The sequence below is a fragment of the Pocillopora damicornis genome, chromosome 11 (assembly GCF_964200805.1).
Source record: "Pocillopora damicornis chromosome 11, jaPocDami1.2, whole genome shotgun sequence".
Classification (NCBI taxonomy): Eukaryota; Metazoa; Cnidaria; class Anthozoa; order Scleractinia; family Pocilloporidae; genus Pocillopora; species Pocillopora damicornis.
In genome coordinates this window covers 11,345,527-11,369,642 of record NC_142680.1, presented here as the reverse complement: position 1 = coordinate 11,369,642, position 24,116 = coordinate 11,345,527, and the positions used below count along the sequence as shown (strand labels likewise).

At 37.6% G+C, this 24,116-nt stretch overlaps 4 protein-coding genes and 1 pseudogene across 6 annotated transcripts in view; 4 read left to right on the top strand and 1 right to left on the bottom strand.

The window, feature by feature from the left end:
- Positions 1–24,116, top strand: part of LOC149037515 (hemicentin-1-like) — a 58,376-nt gene that overhangs the window by 13,069 nt on the left and 21,191 nt on the right. The window lies entirely within an intron of this gene.
- Positions 142–3,641, top strand: LOC149037520 (tyrosine-protein kinase HCK-like). The gene is made up of 6 exons (XM_089188342.1): positions 142–186; positions 489–565; positions 666–706; positions 1,193–1,289; positions 1,630–1,726; positions 2,511–3,641. The coding sequence occupies exons 1-6, from the start codon at positions 142–144 to the stop codon at positions 2,661–2,663; spliced, it is 510 nt and encodes a 169-aa protein (XP_089044468.1). The 3' UTR covers positions 2,664–3,641.
- On the bottom strand, positions 8,745–12,146 carry LOC149037519 (intraflagellar transport protein 25 homolog). Of its 2 annotated transcripts, XM_089187834.1 has the most exons (4): positions 11,962–12,146; positions 10,662–10,768; positions 9,271–9,314; positions 8,745–8,944 (listed from the first exon to the last, which is right to left on the bottom strand). In XM_089187834.1, exons 1-4 carry the CDS (start codon positions 12,051–12,053, stop codon positions 8,840–8,842), a joined length of 348 nt encoding a protein of 115 aa, XP_089043960.1. In that variant the 5' UTR covers positions 12,054–12,146; the 3' UTR covers positions 8,745–8,839. The 2 variants fall into 2 exon arrangements, with proteins under 2 accessions (XP_089043960.1, XP_089043961.1); XM_089187835.1 differs by lacking the exons at positions 8,745–8,944; positions 9,271–9,314 and adding an exon at positions 9,946–10,547.
- Positions 12,214–13,468, top strand: LOC149037518 (uncharacterized; annotated as a pseudogene).
- LOC149037517 (endoplasmic reticulum metallopeptidase 1-like) lies at positions 14,873–21,255 on the top strand. Of its 2 annotated transcripts, XM_089187806.1 has the most exons (5): positions 14,873–15,046; positions 15,450–15,773; positions 16,244–16,482; positions 17,510–17,940; positions 18,565–18,707. In XM_089187806.1, the coding sequence occupies exons 2-4, from the start codon at positions 15,452–15,454 to the stop codon at positions 17,783–17,785; spliced, it is 837 nt and encodes a 278-aa protein (XP_089043932.1). In that variant the 5' UTR covers positions 14,873–15,046; positions 15,450–15,451; the 3' UTR covers positions 17,786–17,940; positions 18,565–18,707. The 2 variants fall into 2 exon arrangements, with proteins under 2 accessions (XP_089043932.1, XP_089043933.1); XM_089187807.1 differs by lacking the exons at positions 14,873–15,046; positions 15,450–15,773; positions 16,244–16,482 and adding exons at positions 19,973–20,968; positions 21,086–21,255 and having other exon boundaries at positions 17,728–17,940; positions 18,565–18,711.

The window sequence follows — 24,116 nt, the reverse complement described above, 5'->3', positions numbered from 1 at the left end:
GGTAGATCTCACAAAATATATGCATTTGTTAGCAAGTTTACATTTTGGATCTTTGTCTCTGGGTAGATAATCCATCGTGACCTGGCAGCTCGAAACGTCCTCCTTGATAACAACTATGTGTGCAAAGTGACCGACTTTGGCATGGCATATCAAAGCTTCAAATACGGTCATGGAAATGCCAAAAAGGTAGAAGATCGTCTTTGTTTTAATTTTTTTGCGGTGGCACTTGTAAACAGATTCCTAAGGTTAGCTCTGATTCTGCCTAAAATTCACCTTAACTGCCAACTGAGGATAGCTCCACGTTCTGCCATGCCACAGAATACAATTGAGTTAGTTGACTTTATCATTTAAATGTATGACATTTGCTAAATTTTGACACTCCATAAAAGTGTCGGAAGAGGTACACCAGCCACCTCACGTTTACGTGCATGTCCTTTGTTAACTCGCTAGTATTAAAACACTTATTTTTAAACAAACTGTCGTTGCAGGGCTGTTTGCCAATCAAATGGACTGCACCAGAGATTTTGTTGGGAAATTTCGCTGGACTTTCCACCTTGAGTGACGTGTATGTATATTTTTGCACTGAGCTGGCCCTCTCTTTAGTTTTTGTCTTTACATGCTCACTTAGAGAATATCTCGGCAACACCTTTTCGAAATTTTTTCAGGTGGTCTTACGGAATCGTCTTGTATGAGATAGTTACCCTTGGTAAGTCAAACTATGTTCAACAAAAAATATTTATACTTCCCGTCCGTCTATGTCTGGAAATGTTGTAGGTATCGTTTTTGGAACTCGTTAGTAATGTCAATGCCTTTAGGACCCAATTGGCAGACGTTAGTTTGATGAGCTGTGGCAGAAAAACTTGTTGTGCCAAAGTTTACGTCAATGATGAATTTTGCTCAGCTTGTCGAAGTTTCATTCTCTGTAACTGAGAACCGTTGTTTCAGGACTTTCCTTGCCCTGGCTATCACCCAAGACGATTGGCATTTTGTGTTCGACTTTAAATGACGAAAAACCTTTCAAATTACTTGGCAGAAAAGTGGTAATCAATTGCATAAAACATCAGGCTAGGAAACATCAAGTTTCGAATGCTGCGGTCAAGCACTAGAAGTGGATCTCTCTGATTTAAATCTCAACATTTTTAAACGAAATATTCGGGTGTATCACGGCCACAATTTGTTTATTTCTTCGCAGGAGGAATTCCATATGAGGGATGGACAGAAGGGAATGTGGTTGCACGAGTCACGCATGGATACAAACTTCCAAAGCCCGATCATGTTGATGATAAATTGTGAGTCTTGACTTTCAAGTTGCCATGTTCCATTTTAAATCGCCCAATCCCCCTAACCCCGATGAAAAACACAATCTCTCGAATAATCTGATTTCTTCTTCCGTTACTGAGCTCTGCTAAATGAAACAAATTTAACAGTGGTCACCAGTTTGTTCAGTTAAAAGTTGTCTTTTCACTCAAGAATTTTGAAAAGATGAATTTGCAGCTATTACAGCCAGACATTTCTCATCATTTTAGCCATTATTTGCCCAGGGCTCTCTTAAGATTTCTGTAATGGTTGATTTTTATCACATATTACGTAAACCACAGTCCAGTATTGACCATCATTCCTTTGTTCCAGGTATGCTATAATGAAAAGGTGCTGGAATTTTGACCCCGACTTTCGTCCTCCCTTTGAAAACCTTCGAAGAAGAATGGATACCTACCTTCGTGAGGAGGTTTGTAGCACAATTTGAACAAGTCCTTGACGTTCTTGTAGGCCTCTAAGATTATTTATTCCTCCAAAATTACTTCATAGACCATTACTCTTTCAAAGTTGGTTTCAGCAGATTAATGGAAGTGATTTAGGATTGTATTGGTTTCTTCTAACTACAGCTGCGGCCGCCTGCGGGAATTTCAGTGCCTTGAGATTTCATTTTGACGGCTCCTGTCTGTAGTTACGTTTCTTACTATTTGCCCCAGCTTATCGATGTTTTTTAAGTTTTAACACATTTGAACATAAAACGCGCTAAGATGTCCCATGCCTACGAACCCATCTATCACCATTCCTTCCACCCTTCCCGCTGCTTAGCTTCCCAACTGCCTGAGCATCTACATTCATAATAAAGGTTGATGGGAGAGTATAACAGTGTAATTTGGTATTTTCAACTGTGTTGATAACGTAAATTGGCCACCTTTAAGATTTTAAAAGCTGACGTTTCGAGCGTTAGCCCTTCGTCAGCGCAAATAGCAAAGTTCTAACGCTCGAAACGTCAGCTTTTAGACTCTTTACGGTGGCCAATACGTTACGTTATCAACTCAGTTGAAAATACCAAATTACTCATCTACACTCATAACTTCTTACCTACCAACCAGCCTGCCTAAGAAAACGCACTACTCTGTGCCTTTAAAGCGAGGATCATTTCTGTGCTTTGAAGTAGTCTTTAAAATTCTCTTCTTGACTTGAAGTTAGAGAACATTGTGACGATCGTGAAAATCCTCTTTTATTGCTTTCCCCTTTAGACATATTTGCACCTGCTCGACATGGGATCTTATGACACGACCAAATACTCCAAGGTTGAAGATCTCGGAGGTGAAGATGCCGAACCAAGTGCACGACCTCTAGGGAACGCCGCGGCAAAGAGATTAGGAAAGTGGACCAGCGACCGACGTTAGACAGTGTCATTTTGAATATTGCTTAGGAACCAAGCACTCTGTAGTGCATTAAGTATTAGAAGAAAATATGTACTGGTGATAACGGTGATAATTTAAGGGCCTTATTGTGTTATAATAAATCAAAGCTGTTTCCTCGATGAGGCACCTTTAAGTCAGTTTTTTCTTAAGTCGCAATTGATAAATAACTCGATTTCGGTGGTAAAGTCCAGAAGAAAGGAGGTTATAAATGAGAAAGCAGCTCGTCTATTTAGATCTCTCACTCATTCACCCACTCATGCCCATTATGCCGTGTGGCACGTAGGGCGTCTACGAAGGATCGCCACGTCTGTCGGTTCCGGGCCAGCTTCTAGATTGTACCCCAAGTGATGATTTAGATCTCTGTACTGGGCAAATTGTTTGCCACTGTTTACTGGTGAAACAAGACGACTAGTTGTTAGCAATCATGTTATTGAAGTGTCCCCTGCTGGTGATATAGTCCTGGTAAGATATTTGGTAGTTTAGTGTTGATTTAGTCATGGATCTTTCAGAAGCGTGTCCTTTATCGACGAGATTGGTGACATGTCTTGTAATATGGTGTTACATGGGTCGTAAATTGCTTAAATTTTGTGTCATTGGTATCAGAAAACAAAAAAAGCGCATCGCTATCGGTATGTTTACTCTAACCTTCTTGCTGTTATTGTTAAATGGTTTTTCATAAACGGAGAGAACCGTCTCAATAGAGGGATTCTAAAATCAAATTAATCAAGTTATTATTCCAATATTTTCGACTTGTACAAGAAACAGAGAGCGCTATTCAGAGGGGTTGTGGCTGATAGACAGACCTTTACTATGATGAAATGAACCGCTTACTTCAAAGTGGAAATGTCGCTAGAGCAAGGATGAGCGTTTATTTCTGTACATTATCGAAACACACTAAGCTGTATTTAAAATTTTGTAAAACACTCTATTTGATATCTGCAATAAAAGAGTAGAGGCGTACCTTATGGCGTTATTCACAATGTTATATCACTATTTAAGCCGCTCTAGATATACACAGAAGAAAGAAAAACACCTAATCTTGCATCTCGTACACAACGCAATTTCTTTTAAAGGACATATTGGAACAGTTCGTTCGTAGTTTTTTTCTAATTAACTCCGAGTTCATTTTACGGGTTTGTTGATGTTTACTGCCTCGTGCAGCTCACGCTTGGACGTATTACTCATATTTAATATGGAAGACTTCGAGAGAAAATCGATACCAGCGTCGCAGTGTGTATCATAGACATCCTTCGGAGGTTGGTATCACGATTTCCCTCCACCCGTCCCTTCACGCTGTTCTTGACAAGAAAAGGGTAATCAGTAAATTATTCCCATGTAGGTCCGGTGTCCTAGCGGATTTGGACTCCCCTAGATTTGGACCCCCAACAAAACCGAGTGACAACATCATCCTTAACACTCTAGTAGAAATAGATAATACTTTACGTTCCAGTACGTAATAAAGTATGTTTTTAATTGAAAATATGCGTATCCCCAATGCATACGAACTGAAAGCTGGAAATGACCCTTTTGACCAAGGGAAAATGCGCAAGCATTTAGTTTAATGTTTCGAGAAAGGTCGTTTTTGAACCTTTTCTGCGATAGTGGAACACCGCTAAATTTAATAAGAGACAAAATTGTGACACTTATTTATTTTGTTATTGTTCAATGCCCGAGGGTTGGGACGACATGGTACAGTGCGAGTTGTGCGAGGAATGGTTGCACATAAGCTGCGAGGGACTTAAGACTGTCCCGGAGGGCGAGTGGCTCTGCATCGTCTGCAGACCGCCAGACGCTAGACGTCTTCGCAATTGTTAAGGATCGGATCCCTCAACAATTAATAATCGTGAAAATTAGAAAATAAGATTGAGTTAGATGTAATAGTCTCCACTTTTGTTAAGACGTATACGTTAATGTTGATTTGCATTTGAAAATAAGCTGAGAGTTCCAATAGTTCAGAATAGAAACATTTCTACTATCATACGCTTTATGAACGACTTGTAATAGGAGTAGTTACTTCGCTCTTGTTCAGAAACTGTTTAATGCTATTTAATTAGAAAATCAGAGTAATTTTTGTGACTGAACACAACAGTCTCCACCATTGTTATGACGTTACGTATCAATGTTAATTCGCATCAAAAGAAGCAAAGATTTATTGTAACAATTTCACTAGTTCGAATACAGTAGTTTGTTCGCATCTAATCTTTGTGTATGCTGTACGACTCGCCATATTAAATGCGGCAGAATTGGAACAAAATGGCTGTTTTTCTTTACCTTTATTGAGGAATGTTGTGTTGCAATTGAAAAGAACATCGACAAAAAGCTTGCAAATAGAATTAGTTACCAAATATGATACAAACGATTCTTAAAAGGAAAGTTTGGTCGGGGGTCCAAATCTGCGAAGGGGGGGGGGGGGGGGGTCCAAATCCGCTGCAACACCGGCTCTCTTTGCGTCAATAGGTAATCTCAGTTCCATGCCAAACATGAGCACCTAGAGGAGTACCCTGTAATCATGCGTTGATACTCGCAATGCAAAGGGAACCTAAGGAAAGTGCTGGCCCCATTCTTTCTGCTCCTCTGCAATCTTGGCAATAACATCGGCAACCATACGGATAAGTAGTTCAGGGCTCAATCAAGTTGCGTAACCAACGGAAATTCCGAGACTAAAAATTTCGACTTTCGTCACGAAGCGCTCGACGAGGATAACCAAAGCGGCATATAAAGTCGTCCATGACAGATTGCCCTCGGTCAAGGGATTGGCTCAATTCTGGTGCCACTTGTGTGACACGTTGTACAGTTCATCATTCGTACAAACTATACTGACCAGTAAAAGCGTCCCTAATCTTACGCACTGACAAGTGTCTGCACTCGTCATCTAGCTCCTTCAGCAGATCTCCCTTCAAATACTGTGAGACCCTGAACTGTAAGCTCACGTGCACTGTCTTTTCATCAAACCATCGCCATTACAAAACTCTGTCCTGTGACTTCCTCATAGCCTCAGCGGCATATGCAATTCGGCGTTGCTCGTCCTTTTGCAATTAAGACAATGCAGCAGCGACACAAGTTGTACTAGGGTCTGTTTATAGTATGAATGGAAGGTCAAATCTTAGGAATGCTAGTACTGGACCTTCACAGAGGACTTTTTTCAGAGTATCGTAAAAAATTTTGACAGTCAGTGGACCACAGAAATTACGTCCCTTCTTCTCAAGCTGGAAGAGAGGGGTTTCAAGTGTAGCAAAATCTGGTATGAATTTTCTTTAGTAACCTAACGTTAAAAAAACATTCAGCTGGAAAACACGGCTCGGTGATGACCAGGAATTCACTACTGAAACCTTTTCGAGGTCTGTGGACATTCCTTACGCCGACTAGTTATGGCCAACAAAGGGTACCTCTAGTGGCAGGATACAGCCTTTTACCCTCTCTGAAAGCGTCCTGGATATTTTCTGTTGAATTCATTGAGTTACAATCTCGGAATTTGGTGAGTGATTAGGAACGATAACTTTATATCGTTAATATCATTAAAGCACATTTCGGAAAGTTTTGTTAACACATTATTAGTTTACAGTTCGTGAACCATGTCTGTAATCTGCTTGGATACTTTCTTTTGAATTAATTGAGTTACACCCTCGGAATTTAATCAGTAATTAAGAATGATAAATCCGTGTATGCAGCACAAGTGAAGCATATTTTAACCTTTCTATACGATTTTAGGAAACTACATTTAATTAAATGCTGATTCTCGATAAAATGGCCCGGCATAACTTGTTCATTATTTGATTACTTTGTAGCCCCATAAACCTGGCTTATGACTCTGGAGGTACTGAATTGATGCATTTGATATACAAGGCACCCTTCATGGGGGAAGGTTAGCATAAAATTGCTTCACGACCGTAGACTGCACCCGGTTTAAAGATGTGGGTAATTGCACAAAAAATTCCTATTTGTTTGTATTCAGAAGCATAGACATGTGGATAATATGCTTCTGCTTTATTTAATTGTAATGTGGTTTCTCCTCAGGTAACATGTATCCATTCCTGGAATTTCCTCTCTTACCTGAGCGCAAATAATGAAATTTAAGTGTGAGAAGATAAGAAGTGTTGCAGATTTCTTTTTCCAGATTGAGTTCAGGTGCGCAGACCAGTAAACTAGTTGATGTCATGTACTTCTCCTGAATCTTTAATTTTATTGCCCAGGTTTTTTTACAAAGCCTCTTTTACATCTATGTGTGCCAGCTAATGATTAAAATCGCAGTGAATAGGTATGCCATATTTCAGCAGTTTTTTTTAATATTCCATATTTAGTTTCTGGCATTTACTATTTTAAAATTTGTAAATGGCATTACTTTTTCATCCTTGATAATAGGTACTACACTTTTCCTTAACCAAAATCTGAATCATTAAGTCAACTTAATTTAAATTAGTTTGAAACTTCATTCCACACAAGAACACTTTCCTGGACTATAATGTATTTATTTATTTTTCGTCTTCCTCGTACATATGATTACTACACGTGTCTTAAAATGGGGATTTCACTATATTGTAATGATTAAAATACACTAATCTTTCAAATGTAAAAGAACGTGATGAAAATCTGATCTTATGAAACACTTACAATGGTAACACCTGTTGCTGGTAGCTTATATTTTTAATGTTTAAATTTCATGGAAAATGTCTTTCTTTGAAAGCGGAGGTACAGAAGTTTTCAAAGCTGCCTAAAATAAGCTGTCTGCATGTAGTGAAAAGCTAACTGACAATCTCACCTTAACTCTTGACATGCGTCACTCATACATGTCAGTTGTGTTTACCTACCATTATAGACGTGTCTTTAAAAAGATTGTTTGGTATGGCCGTTGTTCTTTGTTGATCTTTGTGGCCAAAAAGCTGCTGAAGGCACTGAATTTCAATTTTTAGGCACACAAGGCACCCTCCAAGGTGGAAGACTAAGGCATTCTTGGACAACAATTTTTGGACTCCTTTTTTTCTTTTTTTTTTCCTCCGCTCACGTTGCGTGTATTCTGTGTTCTGACACGTGCGTCTTTTTTTTAGAAACAGAGTTCACCTTACTTTTGGTTGTTATTTGATAACAATAAAACTGTCCATCCTTTTCCTTAAACAAAGTTGCGTTTTCATCCCAATAAGTCCATCATTACTCTTTAAATGTGCGTAGAAGTTTCAATCTATAGCAAATTGTAGATGACAAATTTTCTTTTTAAAATGAAATTCTTTACGAATGCCGCCAAAAAAGGTAGGGATTAAGTTAATTTATTCCTCCCGGCCCTCCAGCGCGGTACTTTTAAATGAGGAAATTTTTTGTTCTTTGAGCACTTCGTGGAGGGTTTTTTTTGTGGAACGAGGAATACTCTTGTTGATTGCGCCCTTCGCGCGGAGCTTGTAGAGCGAGGAATGCACTACGCGCAGTGTTTTTAGAACGATGAATGCACTTGCTGTTACATTAATGGTAGAGTGTGGAACTTTTAACCAACTCCTTTGATGAGCAGAAAATAACTGACTTTCAGAGTTTGGCCCGTTGCTGTGGGACTGTCACTGGATCTGTTTCCCATAGTGACAGTTCTCTTTGCTTCAATTTTCTCTTTAATAATAAATAAATATACCGGTACAAAAGTATTCCCTTTGCCCTAAAGTGGACACAATTATTACAACTATGTTGTCCAAGAAAAAGGGTTTACTATTTCACTTTCTTTTTTCGCCTTTTTTTCTTGGTCTGTTTTTTTCGTTTTTGTTTTTTTTTAACCGTTTACATAAATATCTGAATTGCTGTAAGAAATGGTCAGGATGAAGGTCACAGTAATATTGTCTAATAACTTAATCATGTCTCTACACATGGGGAAAATATAACATACTAAAAGTCTAAAAGTTCTCAATGATAATAAACAAAAAATGAAGAAACTTTTATTTCTGTCAAGTGGGGGGTGGGGGGGGGGGGGGGAAAGTTCCAGAGAGGACTTACACTTAATACTTAGTGTTAAACCAAGTATTCCCAGAGGACAGTGACAAAAACCACAAGGTTTTTACATTACACCCATATAGAACTGTAACCAGAAGTCAACACCCTTCTGCTAAGAGATAACTATAATTATTTGCTTCATTCATGTACATGTATTTACTTCTATTCACAACTTGTCTGAATGTGGAGACTGAAGTTCAGTGCACAGCTGTGCCATCAACACTGACATTATGAATGGAAACAAAATAGTCAAATCCACTTTTGATAAGAAATCTCAGATGACATGCTGATGTAACAGGAATCTGCAAAGGAAAAACATACAAATAATACTAAAATGTAACAGCCCTACATTCACCATTTGGACTGAATATTTGTATTTTTATACACTGATCAATTAAGTTTCAACAACTCTCCCCCCCCTGCTCCCCCAAGGAACCAATGGGCATTTGACTGTTGTCCATATAAGAGAGGGGCATTTGAACCATACCTGGATGGGGTTGGGAACTTCAACTGAAAGTGCAAGTCTTTCCATTGGAACAAACACATGGTTCAGAATGCCAGATACATATATTTTAGACCTGAATCACCATTGAAGCAGGGTTCAATTTGCTGAATTCTAAATACTTACCTTGGTCTCATCTCTCTGCATCTGACCCTCTAAATGTTCATAATCTGTCACAGATAACAATTACACATTATTAATAAATTGCAAGTATGTTTCATTGAATTTGTCAGTCGTAAACTCTACAGTCAACCACACTCTGCAATCAGTCAGGCCTGGGCCATATCAATGTGCACTGTACTGTGCTGTGGGTGATCAAAATCATGCTTAAATTTGTTTTAATTATTTTGTTATCATGTTCATCATTTTTTCTTAATTAAATTTTTACAGCTAAGTCAGGCTATCAATTGTATTATAAATGGTAGCCTTACTTTACATTGTGAGACAAATTAATGCTTAAATATCCATTTACCTCTAATTAACCAGGATGAACAACAACTCCATAAGAGAAAGAAAAAATAACCTAATTTACCTGAACTCACACAGGTAGTTTTTGGTCTGTTGTTTCTATGGTCTAAATACTTCTATGCAAAAATAGAATGCAGTGGTGCCATGCTTATACTGTTGTCTCCTTAACATCCATTGTTTGATTTTGTCACACAACACCATCTATTCTTCATTGAAGAGAGAGCACATTGCTTGGCAAGAGACCAAATAACGGTTGCAAAAGGGACTATGCTAATACTGCTGTTCCTCTACCAGAAAGAATATCAAAATTATTTGTCTAAAGTTAGTTGCTGTAAAAATATCATTCTATGTAATTTTACTGTGAAAAGCAAACTGAAACTCTGTCGGACAATGCTGTTACTATACATAATAAAATGCAGGTTATTAACAAGGAAATTACACAAGATGGAGCAAAGTCTAAAGCAGCAAAATGGAATTTGATGGGTGGAGTACAATTCAAGCATGTGAAGCATTGCCTAATGTTCATGTAGAGCAATGATTGGGCATGTTCTAATTAGATTTTGGATGTTGTTTTCATGGTACGTGTTTGGCATGTGTATTGTAAGTAAAGGAGTGGAAAAGACACCTGTTAACTTAAAAATGATGCAAAAAGTTAAATGGAAACCTTTCATATCACAAGAAGTCTTGACCTTTCAATGAGGATCTTGCAAAGGCCACAAACCATTGACCTTATCAAATGAGCCCAAAATATTTGATTAGTGTCATTCTTTCTGCACAGCCCCCTAATTCCATGACATCAGATATTAGATATCAAAATGTTGTGATATGATTGGTGTAAGATACATACCCCAATGCAGCAATCTGATTGATGTGAGATACATTACATACCCTAATGCAGGGATCTGATTGGTGCAAGCAACATACCACTCCACTCGCTAATATAGAGTTATTCTTTGTTATGAAAAAAAAAAAAAAAAACCATTAAATTGATAATGCCCATGTTACATTACACTAAACACAATTTCAAGATCTTCCACCATCATCCTCACCATTTGAAGATAGGAATTTTATATTTCCAATGCTCATTAATGCACTGAAGGTGATGATGAATTCTTGAGGAAACATTCCAGTTGTTGGCCAGAAAGTATCAAGGCTTCTATGGAGCAAAATAAAAAGACAATTAATTCTGTTTAATATCAGGGTGCAGCCATAGGAGTCACAGATGGTAAAATTTGAGACTCACAGAAATACAAAGACCCCTGTTTGAAAATGCAAGAGTGTGACTATATATAATTTAAGCTGCTTTGCATGACCTCTCACTTTGGCTGTAAGACTTCTAAATGGGGACTTGAGTTGATTCTAAACAAGCTTTTTAGCGATAAACTGATTGACAGCTCATGATCTTAAAGGTATCATTCACCAACCTTTGCCTTAGAGTTTTTCATTTACTTATTACTGAAATGTACTATAATAAAGTAAAACCCTGCTAACTTGAAACCCAAACTGTTGTGTTGTCTAGACTCAGTCAAGTTACTCCTTTCATTGCTATTGCTCAACTGAGTTTTATTAAAGAATCAACAAGCTATATTCACAATACAATACTAGGAATCAGTACTACTACTTTTACATAGGAATGTACTTTTACAATCATGTACCGATCGTGTCTTACATGATATAGCATGACTATAGTAACACTTAGGTAACGCAATACATTACACAAACTAACTCAAAGAAGATACAATTTTCCCTGGATTTGACCCCAACTTTTTCTGTCATTGGTAAAATTTCCACACAGCCCCATACTGTTGTAATCTGTTTTCCCAATGGCAGTGTATTGTTTTAGTCATTGTTTTCTCTATCCAAGAACTGAATGCATAATGTAGTATGGGGCTGTGTGGAAATTTTTACCCTGTCATTAATATCACCTAACTTAAACCATTTTCTGTTTCCCTTTGGAGTTTGAGTTTGCAGGGTGCTAATGTAGTTTTCAACTTTTGTGTGACATTACCAAGTACAGATAAAAGCAAGCATCTGCAAATATTGCGTTACTCCTCATACCTTTCTTTTCTTAAATCTTGCTTTTTCAGAATAAACAGGTCATGCACATTCCGAGGGCCAGGGGTTACCATGACAACTACTATCGTAAAAATGTTCACTATAGTATATATAGATTGATTATGTCATGGTCTACCAGTTTAGCAATTCCAAAAAGCATAGCATTACTGGGCTTCAGATAAATTGGAAGTGGTCTTGAAATATCTTCATTGTCCTTATCAAAACCTCAATTAACTTTGCTTGTTCGAAATTTAAAATGTTTGGCAAGATCTTCACCGAACGTAAAATACTTACCCATCAATGATATTTTCTGGTGGATGATTTTCATCATATGATGTAGCAAGGGCAATAGTTGCTCCAGCACTACTTAAAGCCACGTCAAACATGTTTTTAGTGCTATTTTCTGAGGAGGAAAACCCTCTATCTCGCAAGTGAGAGTTTCAAAACATTTTAAAATCGATTGCCCCGGAGAATACTGGGCCGAGCTCCATGCTGAATATGCGCAGCTTGGTTTTAATTGCTGACAAGTAGCATACTCATGTTCAAGATGGCGGACGTTTCATGCATCATCTTGGGACCATGATGTGGAATTTCATATGAAATTGTGCGAGAAGAGAATGTTATCCACCCACTCATCATTTGGAATCAAGAGAAGACTCACGAATGGAATCGCGAAGAGCACCTGAACAATCATGTTCTTCAGTTCTTCCGGAATTTGAATTACATCGCGTAACTTCAAAACATAAAGCACGAGAAGCAAACGAACGACAGAGTGCGGAAAATATTGAACTTTCAAGACTAATTAAAACACAATCTTTAAACAAGACCTCTTCTACAAGAAGTACTGATTCTTCTCGAAACAATGTTTGTTGTGTGGAAGCAGAACCACGAAACAGAGGTATCCTCCAGCAATCTAGCTGTGAAGAACCAAATGTTTCCAATGAGACTTTTGTTAATTGCAAATTAAGTAAATCGATAAGAGCATCCCACTGGGATAGTGACATGAATCTTCAGAGTCTGAACATTGTGTTGTCTCAGATTATTTTGACAGAGAATCAAAGCTAAGTCCAACTTGCAATGTACTAAGTGAGTTGGAAACCAAGGTGGATGTTAATGGTATATATGGCAGAGAAAGTTTACAAAGCGATTTGGTCTGTAATGGTGATTGGTGGCTAAACGGTGACAATATTTCAAACCTCAGGGATTCAACTGCACCTCTCATTCCTCATGCATATAGCATTGAGGAGGGTAATTTTGTTGGCAAAAAGACATTTTTATAGAGATTGCTTGAGACAGAGCTGCAAATAAAGCCTTTGACTCTGGTTAAGGATGGCATTTACAGCCAAAGGCCAGTTTCAAATACTTTTACCCTAAATCTGAACTTGGAGACAGTGATGTCCGTTCTCTGCACTGATGAGGAACATTCAAAGAATGCTGAACACGGTGATATTGATCTATGTGGGAAGATTTCCATTCTGTATGGCTTCCAGGATACAATAGTGTCAGTGGTTGCTAGTGAGGTGGTAGGAATGTATGATTATATCTCAGGAGCTGTGTATGGATTGCAGGGATGTTGTCATGATGACACTGAATATCAGTTAAAGGTAATTTATTGCAAGATTTTCTATTGGTATAAAGAGGTTAAACTTCCTTCAGGAAGTGTTCAAAGATGAACTTTAACCTTTAACCCCTAAGAGTGATTTACTTCTAATTTCTCCTTACAGTATCAACCTTGATTCAAATGTAAAGGTTATCAGAATGTAGGAAATAATCACCAACTTAAGTAGTTCCTGATTGTCAAACAAATTCTCCTTGTCAGTACCAAATGTAAGGGCAACAGTGTGGAGACTATTAATACTAATTAGAATGTGCAGGGTAAGGAACTCAAAATGAGAATTAAGCTTTTTTTAATTTTCCTTGACTTGGCCAATCAATTACCTAACTGAAACATTTTGAAGTGAAGGAGGAAAGAAAAGGTGAGGTTACAGTTGCGTTTATTAGTTACATAACAAGAAGTGCCATTTACCAAATTTATAGCAAGATCAACATTGTTAGGCACAGTTAAAGTAGACACCCCAAAAGATCTCCATACATCCAATAGTTCCAGTTGCAACATTATGCCATTTTTTTTTTCATATTAAAATAATTTTTATGCTACTCTTATTGAGTATTGTTGTTTATCTCATAATGTACTCACTTTGAATATGGATGGCGATGTTTCAACTGCATGCTAATAAATTTTATTACATAAACTGTGGTGTTATATAGGGATTTCCAGCCCTAAGAAAAGCCATAACAACAGAGGTAAAAAAAAATATGTTTTTTTTCACGAGTGTTTGATGTCGCCAATCATGCAGCTGCTTACACATCACTCGCCTTTTGCACCACTCAGTCATGTTGATGAATGAATGGCAAAGCCCTCACTGTTGTTTGTCAGAATTTCCTCAGATTATGGCTGCTAAAAAACCGAAAAATCCTTATCGCTTACAGACAGTAATGTTCAAACTTTCCTAGAAGGGGAAGAAAATCAAAATGCGAAAAGGAAAAATGAAAGTTATGTATTCAGTGGCTTTGGTAATAATGGGAAGAAAAAGTTTGTGTGCATCATGGATTCTCACGGGCTTACGTGTGAAGCCATATCAACAGTACAATAAAGTGGCAAAATTTGGAAGAATGGAAAAATGACGCAACTATTTGCCTTGGTTTAGAGGCAAGTACAAGAGTTAGGCTTGAAACTTTTTCCACTGACTGTCCTTTGACAGGGACATAAAATATTTAAAATTGCCATTTTAGCAGGATATGTTACAGTTGTAATAATATGTATCGAACAATCTAGATGAACTGTGTTCAAATGAACACTTAAAATTTATGACAGATTTCTACAATTCAGGAATGTTTGGAAGAGATATTTGAGCAATCTGTGGATATAAAAATGAAAACAAGTGTGAGCAGTGCATAAGCCATGCAAGGGCATGAGGTAAAAGCAAGAAAAAAAGGGAAGCTAGGAAAGGGTAAAGCAAGGCATGGTGTGCCACTGTGCCTAGAGACTCCACAAAATTCACTTAAATTATTTCACAGTGGTCATAATACAGGTTAGCTCCAGCATTTCATTAGACTTTCCTGACAATTTTTGTTTACCCACTTATACTCCTGTAATTATGTTATTATTTTGGTTGATTTTAGTTGATTTATCTTTTCAATCCAGGTGGAAGGGAAGTGTTATTTCAGGCAGGTTCTGAACATCCTTGGCTGATCAAGACATATTCAGAGGTAGTCCCACACCCCTGTGCACAAGCTCTGGGCCAAGATGTCTTTCAGAGTGGAATCATACGTAGTGACACTGATTTCAGGATTTACAGGGACTTTGGCTAAGTACCAGGTATCTGAATTATAGACTGACACCTAGAGACTGATTGAATGACTGAATGACTGACTAAGGGAATAAATGACTTATTGACTGATTGTCTGAATGAATGATTGAATAAACAACTTGATGGCTGGCTTACTGAACAACTTACTGACCTACTGACTGAATTACTCTTTCACACTGACAGATTGACTGACTGATTGAATGACTGACTGGCTGACTTACTGACTGACTTACTGACTGACCGACTGAATGAATGAATGAAATGCTCCTTAACTGACTGAATGACTGGTTAGTATTTGATCAATTCATTATTCACTGATTACCTTATTGACTGATTGTTTGTAATCTTAGTGAAAATCTCTTTTGCATTGAACCAATCTGGTTAGTATACTAATAATTTTCTGATGTGTAGGAATGGACCTTGCCTATATTGCCAATGGTTATGTTTATCACACAAATTACAATACACCAGCTGCTGTTACTCCAGGCTCTATTCAGTGTGCTGGTAATAACATACTGGCTTTGGTCAAGAGCATAGCTAACTCACCATTTCTGGCTGACCCTGGAGGGTATTGTCATGGTTCCATGGTGTTTTTTGACTTTCTGGGAATTTTTGTGGTACATTATCCTGAAAGAATTGGTTTGGTGATAAATCTGACATTGGCTTTTGTGGCAGTTCTTTGTCTTATGAAAAAATTCCTTCATTTTCCAGCAAAGAGAACCATCTTTGAAGAGGGTAGGGCATAATTTACAAGTAGATATCTATTATTAACATTCTACATTTTCTAAATTTTGTACAATGAGCTATGGGAGCATAGGCCTTAAAGCTGACCTGAGTACATCTTCTTTTCCATGTGTGAATTAATCAAAGTTTTGTAGTCTGAAAAAAAATCAAAGCTACACAAAATAAACAAGGTAACAGTGGGTGGTTTTTTTTTTTTATCAACTCTTTTAGAGCATTTCATAAAATGTGATTAGGTCATTTTTAGGACCGGTAAGCTTTTATTTATATTCTGTTCATTGTTTCCATGCATGTTGGTAAAATTGTCAACATTTTCAATTTTCTGTAAAGCCAGTTTCCTATTGTGATAGGAGAAATGGCATAGACGAGGGGTGTCATACAATTTTTACAAGATTATGGATCTTAAAGTACACTGCAACTGAAAGCTGTCCTTAACACTCTTTTTAACTGTTGTTTTTCATCAGGCAAAGTATTAAGACTCACATCTGGTGTAGGAGACCTTATCATCTCTCTGTTCATCCTATTACTCTCATGGATAGTTGGAACATCATTTTCTGTGGCTGTAGGTGTCCTTCTGACATACTCAGGTCACTCACTAACTTGGTACTGCCGACCCTACCTACTCTTGGCATTATACACAGCACCATCTCTACTGGGCATTGGTTTGGTTCATTTTCTCATTAAGAAGTCTATTGTGGTAAAGGTAGACACAATTTAATTGTCAATTTAGTGACAAGCAAAGAAAATTTGACAATTTCCTTCCTTCTTAAGACCAATATATTTGATCTGGGGGTGACACTCATGGACTTCAAGACAAGCTGTTGACTGCCAGAGTTTCACCATATACTTGATAACATGTCCCTGGTTACTCTGATCAAAATAATCACCTTTTGGCCTTTTTAATGAACTTTTCCCACTCACATACTTTTGCTGCATCTAATGCCTACTTCAATACATTTTGAAACACCTGGACAGCATGGGGAGAAATGAGATGCTAGTCTCCCTAAGGGTTTAATGGGTCAACAGAAAAGTTAGTATTGTTTTGCCTCCTTTTTGGTCTGCATAATGTACTTGTGGCGAACTGATCATCTCAAGTCTTTGTTTGCACTCATTTGAATCTCATTATTTGTCTCCATTGAAAGTGAATTTTATTTTGTCAGGTTAAAGATTTATCAATGTCTTAATTCATTGGTTTGATTGTTCAACATATGAAAAGAACAAAGAACCGAAATTTATATTTTCATTTCGAACTCTGCTTTCAGTTTCTTTTGGCAGAATTTGTAGCACTGAGCTATGTAGTGTCCTCCTTTTCAGGCAGTAACTGGTAAAATTCATCACTAGTAGCACCCCTTGTTACCGCCTAAAATCACTTAATATTCTGGAAAATTCAACATTTTAAAGGATTGGTCTGAAAATTTAACATACCTCTTTTACTTAAAATAAGGGAGAACAGTGGCTATGCACACTTGTTATGCTTCCAGTGAAGCGGAACAGGTTAAAAGTCAAATCAAGCCAAAAAAACCAACAACAATGGGCTATGCATAAGCATTTCCTACCAGTTTAAGTTTGGACTGCATCTTTTTTCTTTTTATGGGATACTTTGCCATACTGCATCTCAGCATCAGCTTCAAAAATCTTATAAATTTATTGAGGACTAGTCACAGATCCAAAAATGAAGATGGAAATTACATTTACCAAAAGATAGTGTTTTCAATTTTTTTTTTCCTCAGGAAAAAGCTGTGTCAGAGAAGAAAGAAGACAACATTCCTCTCAAGGAAAGGATATCTAACCAACTTGTGAAGAAAGAAGTAGAAACATTTTATGCTGCTTTCCTTGTCTGGACAATAGTCATGTTGATAATGTCATATTATCGCCTGGCTTCAGCACATTTACCATTGCTCTTCATCATCTTTCCACTGATTATACGAGTTGTTATATGGGACAATGTATTAACTGCAAAGACAAGTCATGAAAATGTTGGAGCGTTTTGTTTATGTATCTCTTAGCTACACTAGTACCTGTTCAGTTCTGTATGTATTTGACATTTGCTATGTTTGATGTCTTTATGCCTATTATGGGTCGAGCTGGAACACAAACACCCCCAGATGTCTTTATAAATGTCCTGTGTGCCTTTGGAGTTTTGCTGTTGACTTCTTATATGGTGAGTGTGCTCAGTGAAATTCAATCAATTTGCTGATTAAATACTGTTAAAATTCTGATAAGAAGATAATTAAGGGAAAGTTTGTACTTGAGCCAAGCAACCCCCCTGAATGTGATACCAGTCCATCACAAGGATAACCCCCCCCCCCCCCCCCCAGAATTTTATCAGGCTTCCCTGACAAATTTGGTTGGTACCTTCTCTTAATTCTGGGCCCAATTGTTTGAAAGGTGATTAGTGCTAACATACAGTGTAGGTTTACATTTTATTCTTGGTTTCTTTATTCCTTTGTTTAAAAGCCTTTTTTGGGGATAATTTTCTCTATGCTTTTTAGAGCATTCAATCCTCAAAAGAATTCTCCTGAATGATCTGAAATCAGATTTCACACTGACCCTGGGTTATCTTAACCCAGCTTTGAACAACTGAGCCCTGGATGGAGAGTGAGAGAGAAAGAGGGGCACTGAGAAAGTGGTATGTTTCTCGCTCAATAACACAACCCAATGACCTGGCCAGGTCTCAAAGCCAGACCTCCTCTCAACTTAGAGTTCAGCAAGCGAACCATTTGGCCAACACATCTCCCACAAAGTTCTAATATGCTTGTATAATTTAAATTTACCTTTTTTCTAGGTTAGCATTGTGTATGTTCTGGGAAACCTCAAGCTTCCAGCCATATTTCTTCTGTTTGTTACCACTGTAGGAATGGTTATATCGCTCTCAGGACTGTCATTTCCTTACTCAGCCATCAACCAGTGCCCTAAAAGGGTGTTCTTTCAGGTAAGATGATATTCATTCAATCATTACTTACACAAACTTTTGTTCTCACAAGTGTCTTTTTCCTGCAGGATTGTACCAACTGTTTCAGCTAATTGAACTATTTTTTTAGTTGCACTAATTCAGCTAGTTTTTGCATTTTTTCTAGTGGAAGCAAATCAGCATATTTGACTATTTTAACCACCGAAACAAATTTAGCGTATCTGTGCAATTTGTTTAGTGGGGCGTCAGTGGTCCAGTGGTTAGTGCGCTGGACTCTGGGTCGAAGGGCCCGGGTTCAAGTCCTACCAGGGGCATGTCACTGTATCCTTAAGCAAGATGCTTTACCCACTTTGCTTCGTCTCTCGGATAAGACGTAAAGCCGGAGGTCCTGTCTCACAACCCTTCTATGTTACAAATAAATTGTGGGATGTAAAAGAACGCACGCACTGTTTGCAAAGAGTAGGGCACGTAGTGCCCGGTGTTGTGGTCTATCTCGATTTGTGCCGTCGTATGTCTGGGTGGGTGAGGTGTGATCACAATGGACTGAAGCGGCTGTCAGAGGCGCCTTTAATATGCTGACGTCCGATCTCACCTCTCTGGTTCCTCCGCAATTCAGCCCTTGGCTGCAAGTGAGGAAATTGGCACCATTCATCATCTTTCTTAGTTTAACCTACTCAGCTAATTTGACCACTTTTACCAGTTGAACTTATTCAGCTAATTTGTGTGTTTTGTCCAATTTAACTGTTTTAGCCAATTTTGGTGGTAACAAGACAATGTGAACAAACAAATAGTATGCTAGTCTCCAGATTGAAGTGAGCAGAATGAACAGACAAAAATTGTATTCAGATCAGAGGTTCTCATATAAAAAGTTTAACCCTTTACACCAGATCTCTTTGCATTTCCTATAGTACTGACAAGGAGAATATGTTTGATAATCAAGAACTTCCTTAAGCGATGATCATTTCCTTTATTCTTACAATGACCTGAAACAACTTCAAACAAAGTTGAAGCCTTTTCTTTTGAAACATGTCTCAACTTCCCCAGCCAGGATTTTCTGAAAATGCAAGTTGCAAAGCCCTGACACTGTGCATGCTTGCATTTTAATTATTCAAGCCTTCAGCATAGATTATTATTTTTTGAGGGTTCTAAAATCATACAGGAGTTTACATTTTCACAACCATTTATTCAACCATTGAATAGTGGATATATTCACACCACTGATGACACCAACCAAAAGATGTTTTTCAGTCAAACCTCTTATCAACATTTTTTCTACATGCAGCACACATCAAGAACATTTTACAATAATGCTGGTGAAGTGGTTCAACAAGATGCAGGTGCCTAGATCACTCCACTGGACTATCTTGGCATACACCCATTCAGTGATATACCCATGTTTAAGAAAGCTTTGCCTGCACCTCAGGACGGAGTTTATGGAGGTTTTCCTTATTACCTGCCATTGAGGCATCTCATGCGGTATGTGGCACTTTCTCATTCAATGTTTATCTGTTGGTCTCTGGTCATTCAGTGCATGGCCAATTCACTGGAATTTCATCAAAGAAAAGTATGGAATAGAATACAAGCTGTCAGGCTTTGCTAACTTAATATGTTAGGCAAGTTGGGCAGAAAAATACATAGCCTTGCTTTAACTCTGGAAAGGGAGGGGTCAACAGAAAATGGCACAGAAATATTCTGGTGAAACAGTAGCTCTATGTGCCCAGATTTTCAGATTTTCAGAGCTTGTACATCATCATGATCCAATTTTGCTTAATTAATCAACTGGCTAAAAAATGGGTACCATGTGTTATCTAAGTGTTGATCTTCCTTTCATACCATATGTGATTATTTACTTTGCTTACTTATCCTTGAATCTTTAAGGAGCACTTTCACAGCTACTTGATAACAAAGCTAAAGTAAACAATAGGTACCATGAGCCGTTGCACTTTTTTTCTTTCACTGTTACTCCAAAATACCTATAGCATTTAGTTTGTGACATTTACTAGGTGATTTGTTATACTTGTTCCATAGATCCTATATATAGAGAAAGAATCCTGCATGAACTTAACTCTGAATTTATTTAATTACCATTCTGAATATTTAAAACTACTGTCTAGTTAAATTTATAATTCTGTTTAACTGTGAAGTGTTATATTTGCAATCAGAAAATCTTGGTATCTCCCTGGTCCTCCACCCCAAGTCAAAACATCTCCAATGGAAGTGAAATTGCTACATAGGAAGAAACAGGATCAAGTTTACTCATTTACATTCTCAATATTAGGTCAGGTTTCTCTCTTTTAACCCTTTGACCCCTTGAAGTGACCAGCATCTAATTTCTCCTTTCATTATTATGTCATGCATTCATATCTCACTAGTGTCTGACTTCTCACTGCCTTAGGTCCTGATCACATGGCTGTATACGTATCACCTGCTAGTGACGTAGATTTGCTGACCTCTTCCCTCGGTCCCCTTTTACCAATTCAAGATGGTGGAGACAGAGTTGTGTACTTTATTTACTATTCTCATGGTACTGATGTGGGGCCTTGGGAACTATTGCTTGAGCTTCTGGTGAGTCGGACAATTACAGTATTAATCATGCTCGTGATTAACAAATCAGACTCCCGCCTAGAAGCTTACAAAATCAGACGACCGCAAGGCGGGAGTCTGATTTGTTAATCACGAGCATGATTAATACTGTAATTGTCCGACTCACCAGAAGCTCAACGCTAAACGAAATTGGAACTTTCTCAAATCAAAAGAAAGATTATCACTCATCTTCAACAAGCCACCTTTAGTAGCTTACCGACGACCGAAAAGTCTACGAGACAGACTTGTTCGTTCAAGATTTGTAAATGAAACACCTCAGAATTTGATACCAAAGGGATGTAGATCATGTGAAAGAACGAAGTGTAGTTGGTGTAAAAAGATCAACCAGACCACAACTTTCACCAGTCCCAATAACAACAAGACCTATACCATATTTCGTACAGTGGACTGCCAATCGTCATGGATCATTTACATAATCGAGTGCAACATTTGCAAACTTCAATACATTGGCAAAAGCGAAACTGCATTTAACCTACGGTTAAACAATCACAGAAACCATATTAAAAAGGGAGTGAGTAGCTGCGAACTCACGGAACACTTTTTACATAACAAACGAACTCACGACTTTAACAATAATGTTACCATAACCATTATAGAGCAAATCCGAAAAGATCATTTAGAGACTGACAAAAAGAAAGAAGTTCTTAGAGAAAGAGAGATTTTTTGGCAAAGAACATTAAACTCCTTTCAGCCATATGGACTAAACAAAAGAACTGGATAAAGCTTTTACGCGAAAACCTTTATAAAGTTTTAGGTACATAAATTGTTTATAACATACGTTATAAAGGTTTTAAAACTGTTAACCAATTAGAAACACTAATTGTTTACGAGAGATTTTACTCAGCATTTAATTAAGCAACATGCACTGTACTACGTCACACAATTAACCAATTACGACTCTGTAACAATTGCATGTTAAGGCCCCTGAGGAAGGCAAATGCCGAAACGCGTCGGGTCTTTAATAAAGCGTTGAAAAAGGAAGCACATTCTCCATTGTGCAAATTATATATATATATATATATATATATATATATATATATATATATATATATATTTAAAGACTCACTTATGTGGTAGTTAGGGTAGTTATTGTTGTCAGAGCAACGACTGTATAGAAAGCTATACCAAGAGAGTGAGCAGGTCCTTATTATAAGTGCTATGGCATGAGTGTTTCTTCACCTGCGGGAAAATATGAGGCATTGAGTAACACAGCACCACAGTCTTTAAGAAATGTACACCTTTTAAACAGTGCAAGACTCAGTTTTGTTGTTATAGAAATGAACAATGCTTCATATTGTTGTTACAGAGCTGAACAATGCTTTTAGGGTCATTACTCAAACATATTTCAGTTCTGACTAAATGATTGCTTTCTGTGTACTAGTCAAAGTCTTCATGGTGTTGGTGGAAATGAACACTGCATGAGTGATAAAGATTTCTCAAATTCACAAAACATTTGTGGGTCCAAAACAAGTTCATATCAAATGAACAATGCTTCATTTTGTTGTTGTCACTAGTACATATTTCTTTTCTGATCATCATCTTCATCGCATTATTAGGAACAAACAGCACTTTATTGATAAAGATTTCTCAAATTCGTTACCCATTTACAGCCTGTTAGTTTCTTTTCAGTATTTGTTTCTTCGGCCAACATGACTCAGGATTTCTGGCAACAAGACTAAAAGTTTCAGGCAACTTTACTCTGGTTTTGGGCAACATGACTTTGGGCTAGTTGTCTTTCACGTGACTTGACTTGAGCCCTGGTGAACCCCCTCCCCGACCTGACTCAAATATTCCCTTGGGCAGAGAAACATGGGTCCTGCAGTGCTGACAGCAAGCGCCTGCTCTCAGGCTTATATATCCTAAGATTCTTTGCATTTAAATATCATTTCAGCCAAAAAGACACCTCCTGGCCAAGAGCAATCTGTTAGACTTTAATGTGGCAGCTCATTATATTCACGGTAAAGAGTCATCTTCACCTTTCCTGAAAGAAGTCATTCAAGCTATTCCAGACTGGATTTTGCTAATGACTGGGTCTTATACAAGAGCTGGTCTTACACTACATAATTCCCTGTATTGCAAGAATGCATCAGTCCAAGACCTTCTAAACACTACTATGAAATACTGAAAAACAAAATTTCAAGCCAGGAGTTTGAAGAATTGCACCAGTTTGAAACAGTTTGAAACAGTTCACAGGTTTAAAATTATCATGAAGAATTTTACATTTTAGGGTGGATGACCTCAATATTATTTATTAGGATTATAAGAAAATTTGAAGGGAAAAAATGAATGTGAAATAGCACATCATCATCAGAAGTCAGGCTGGTTATACATGGATCCAAAAAATTTTTTAAATCACCTTAATTAATTTATAATGATTTTATCTGGAAATGAAATTCCAAATAAAAGTAAGGAATCAAGAAACATAAAGTAAAGGATTGTTTGTTAGCCTGTGGTCTGTCAGCAGACCCTCAGTATAATGATTCCCTTTAATGCCCAAGAGTGCCATATGGCACAAGATGCATATTGAGGATACAAAAGCATAGCTCCCTCCAATATAACACTTGATATACCACCCTTCAACTTTTGAAACTTTTTGTCTTTTTACTGTATTGGTCAAGGTGATATCTCACAACAAGCAATGCTCTAGGAACTACAATTTAAGCTATAGTTTAGTGGTATTTACCTTATATGTTCAAGGCAAACGTAAAATTTCAACCTTTTTTATTATTTTTCACTTCAAACACTTCTCAGTATTTTTAGTTACATCCTCCTCGCCTGTTAGTGTCGTTATAGCATACCCCTGAAAGCACCTTTGAAATGAT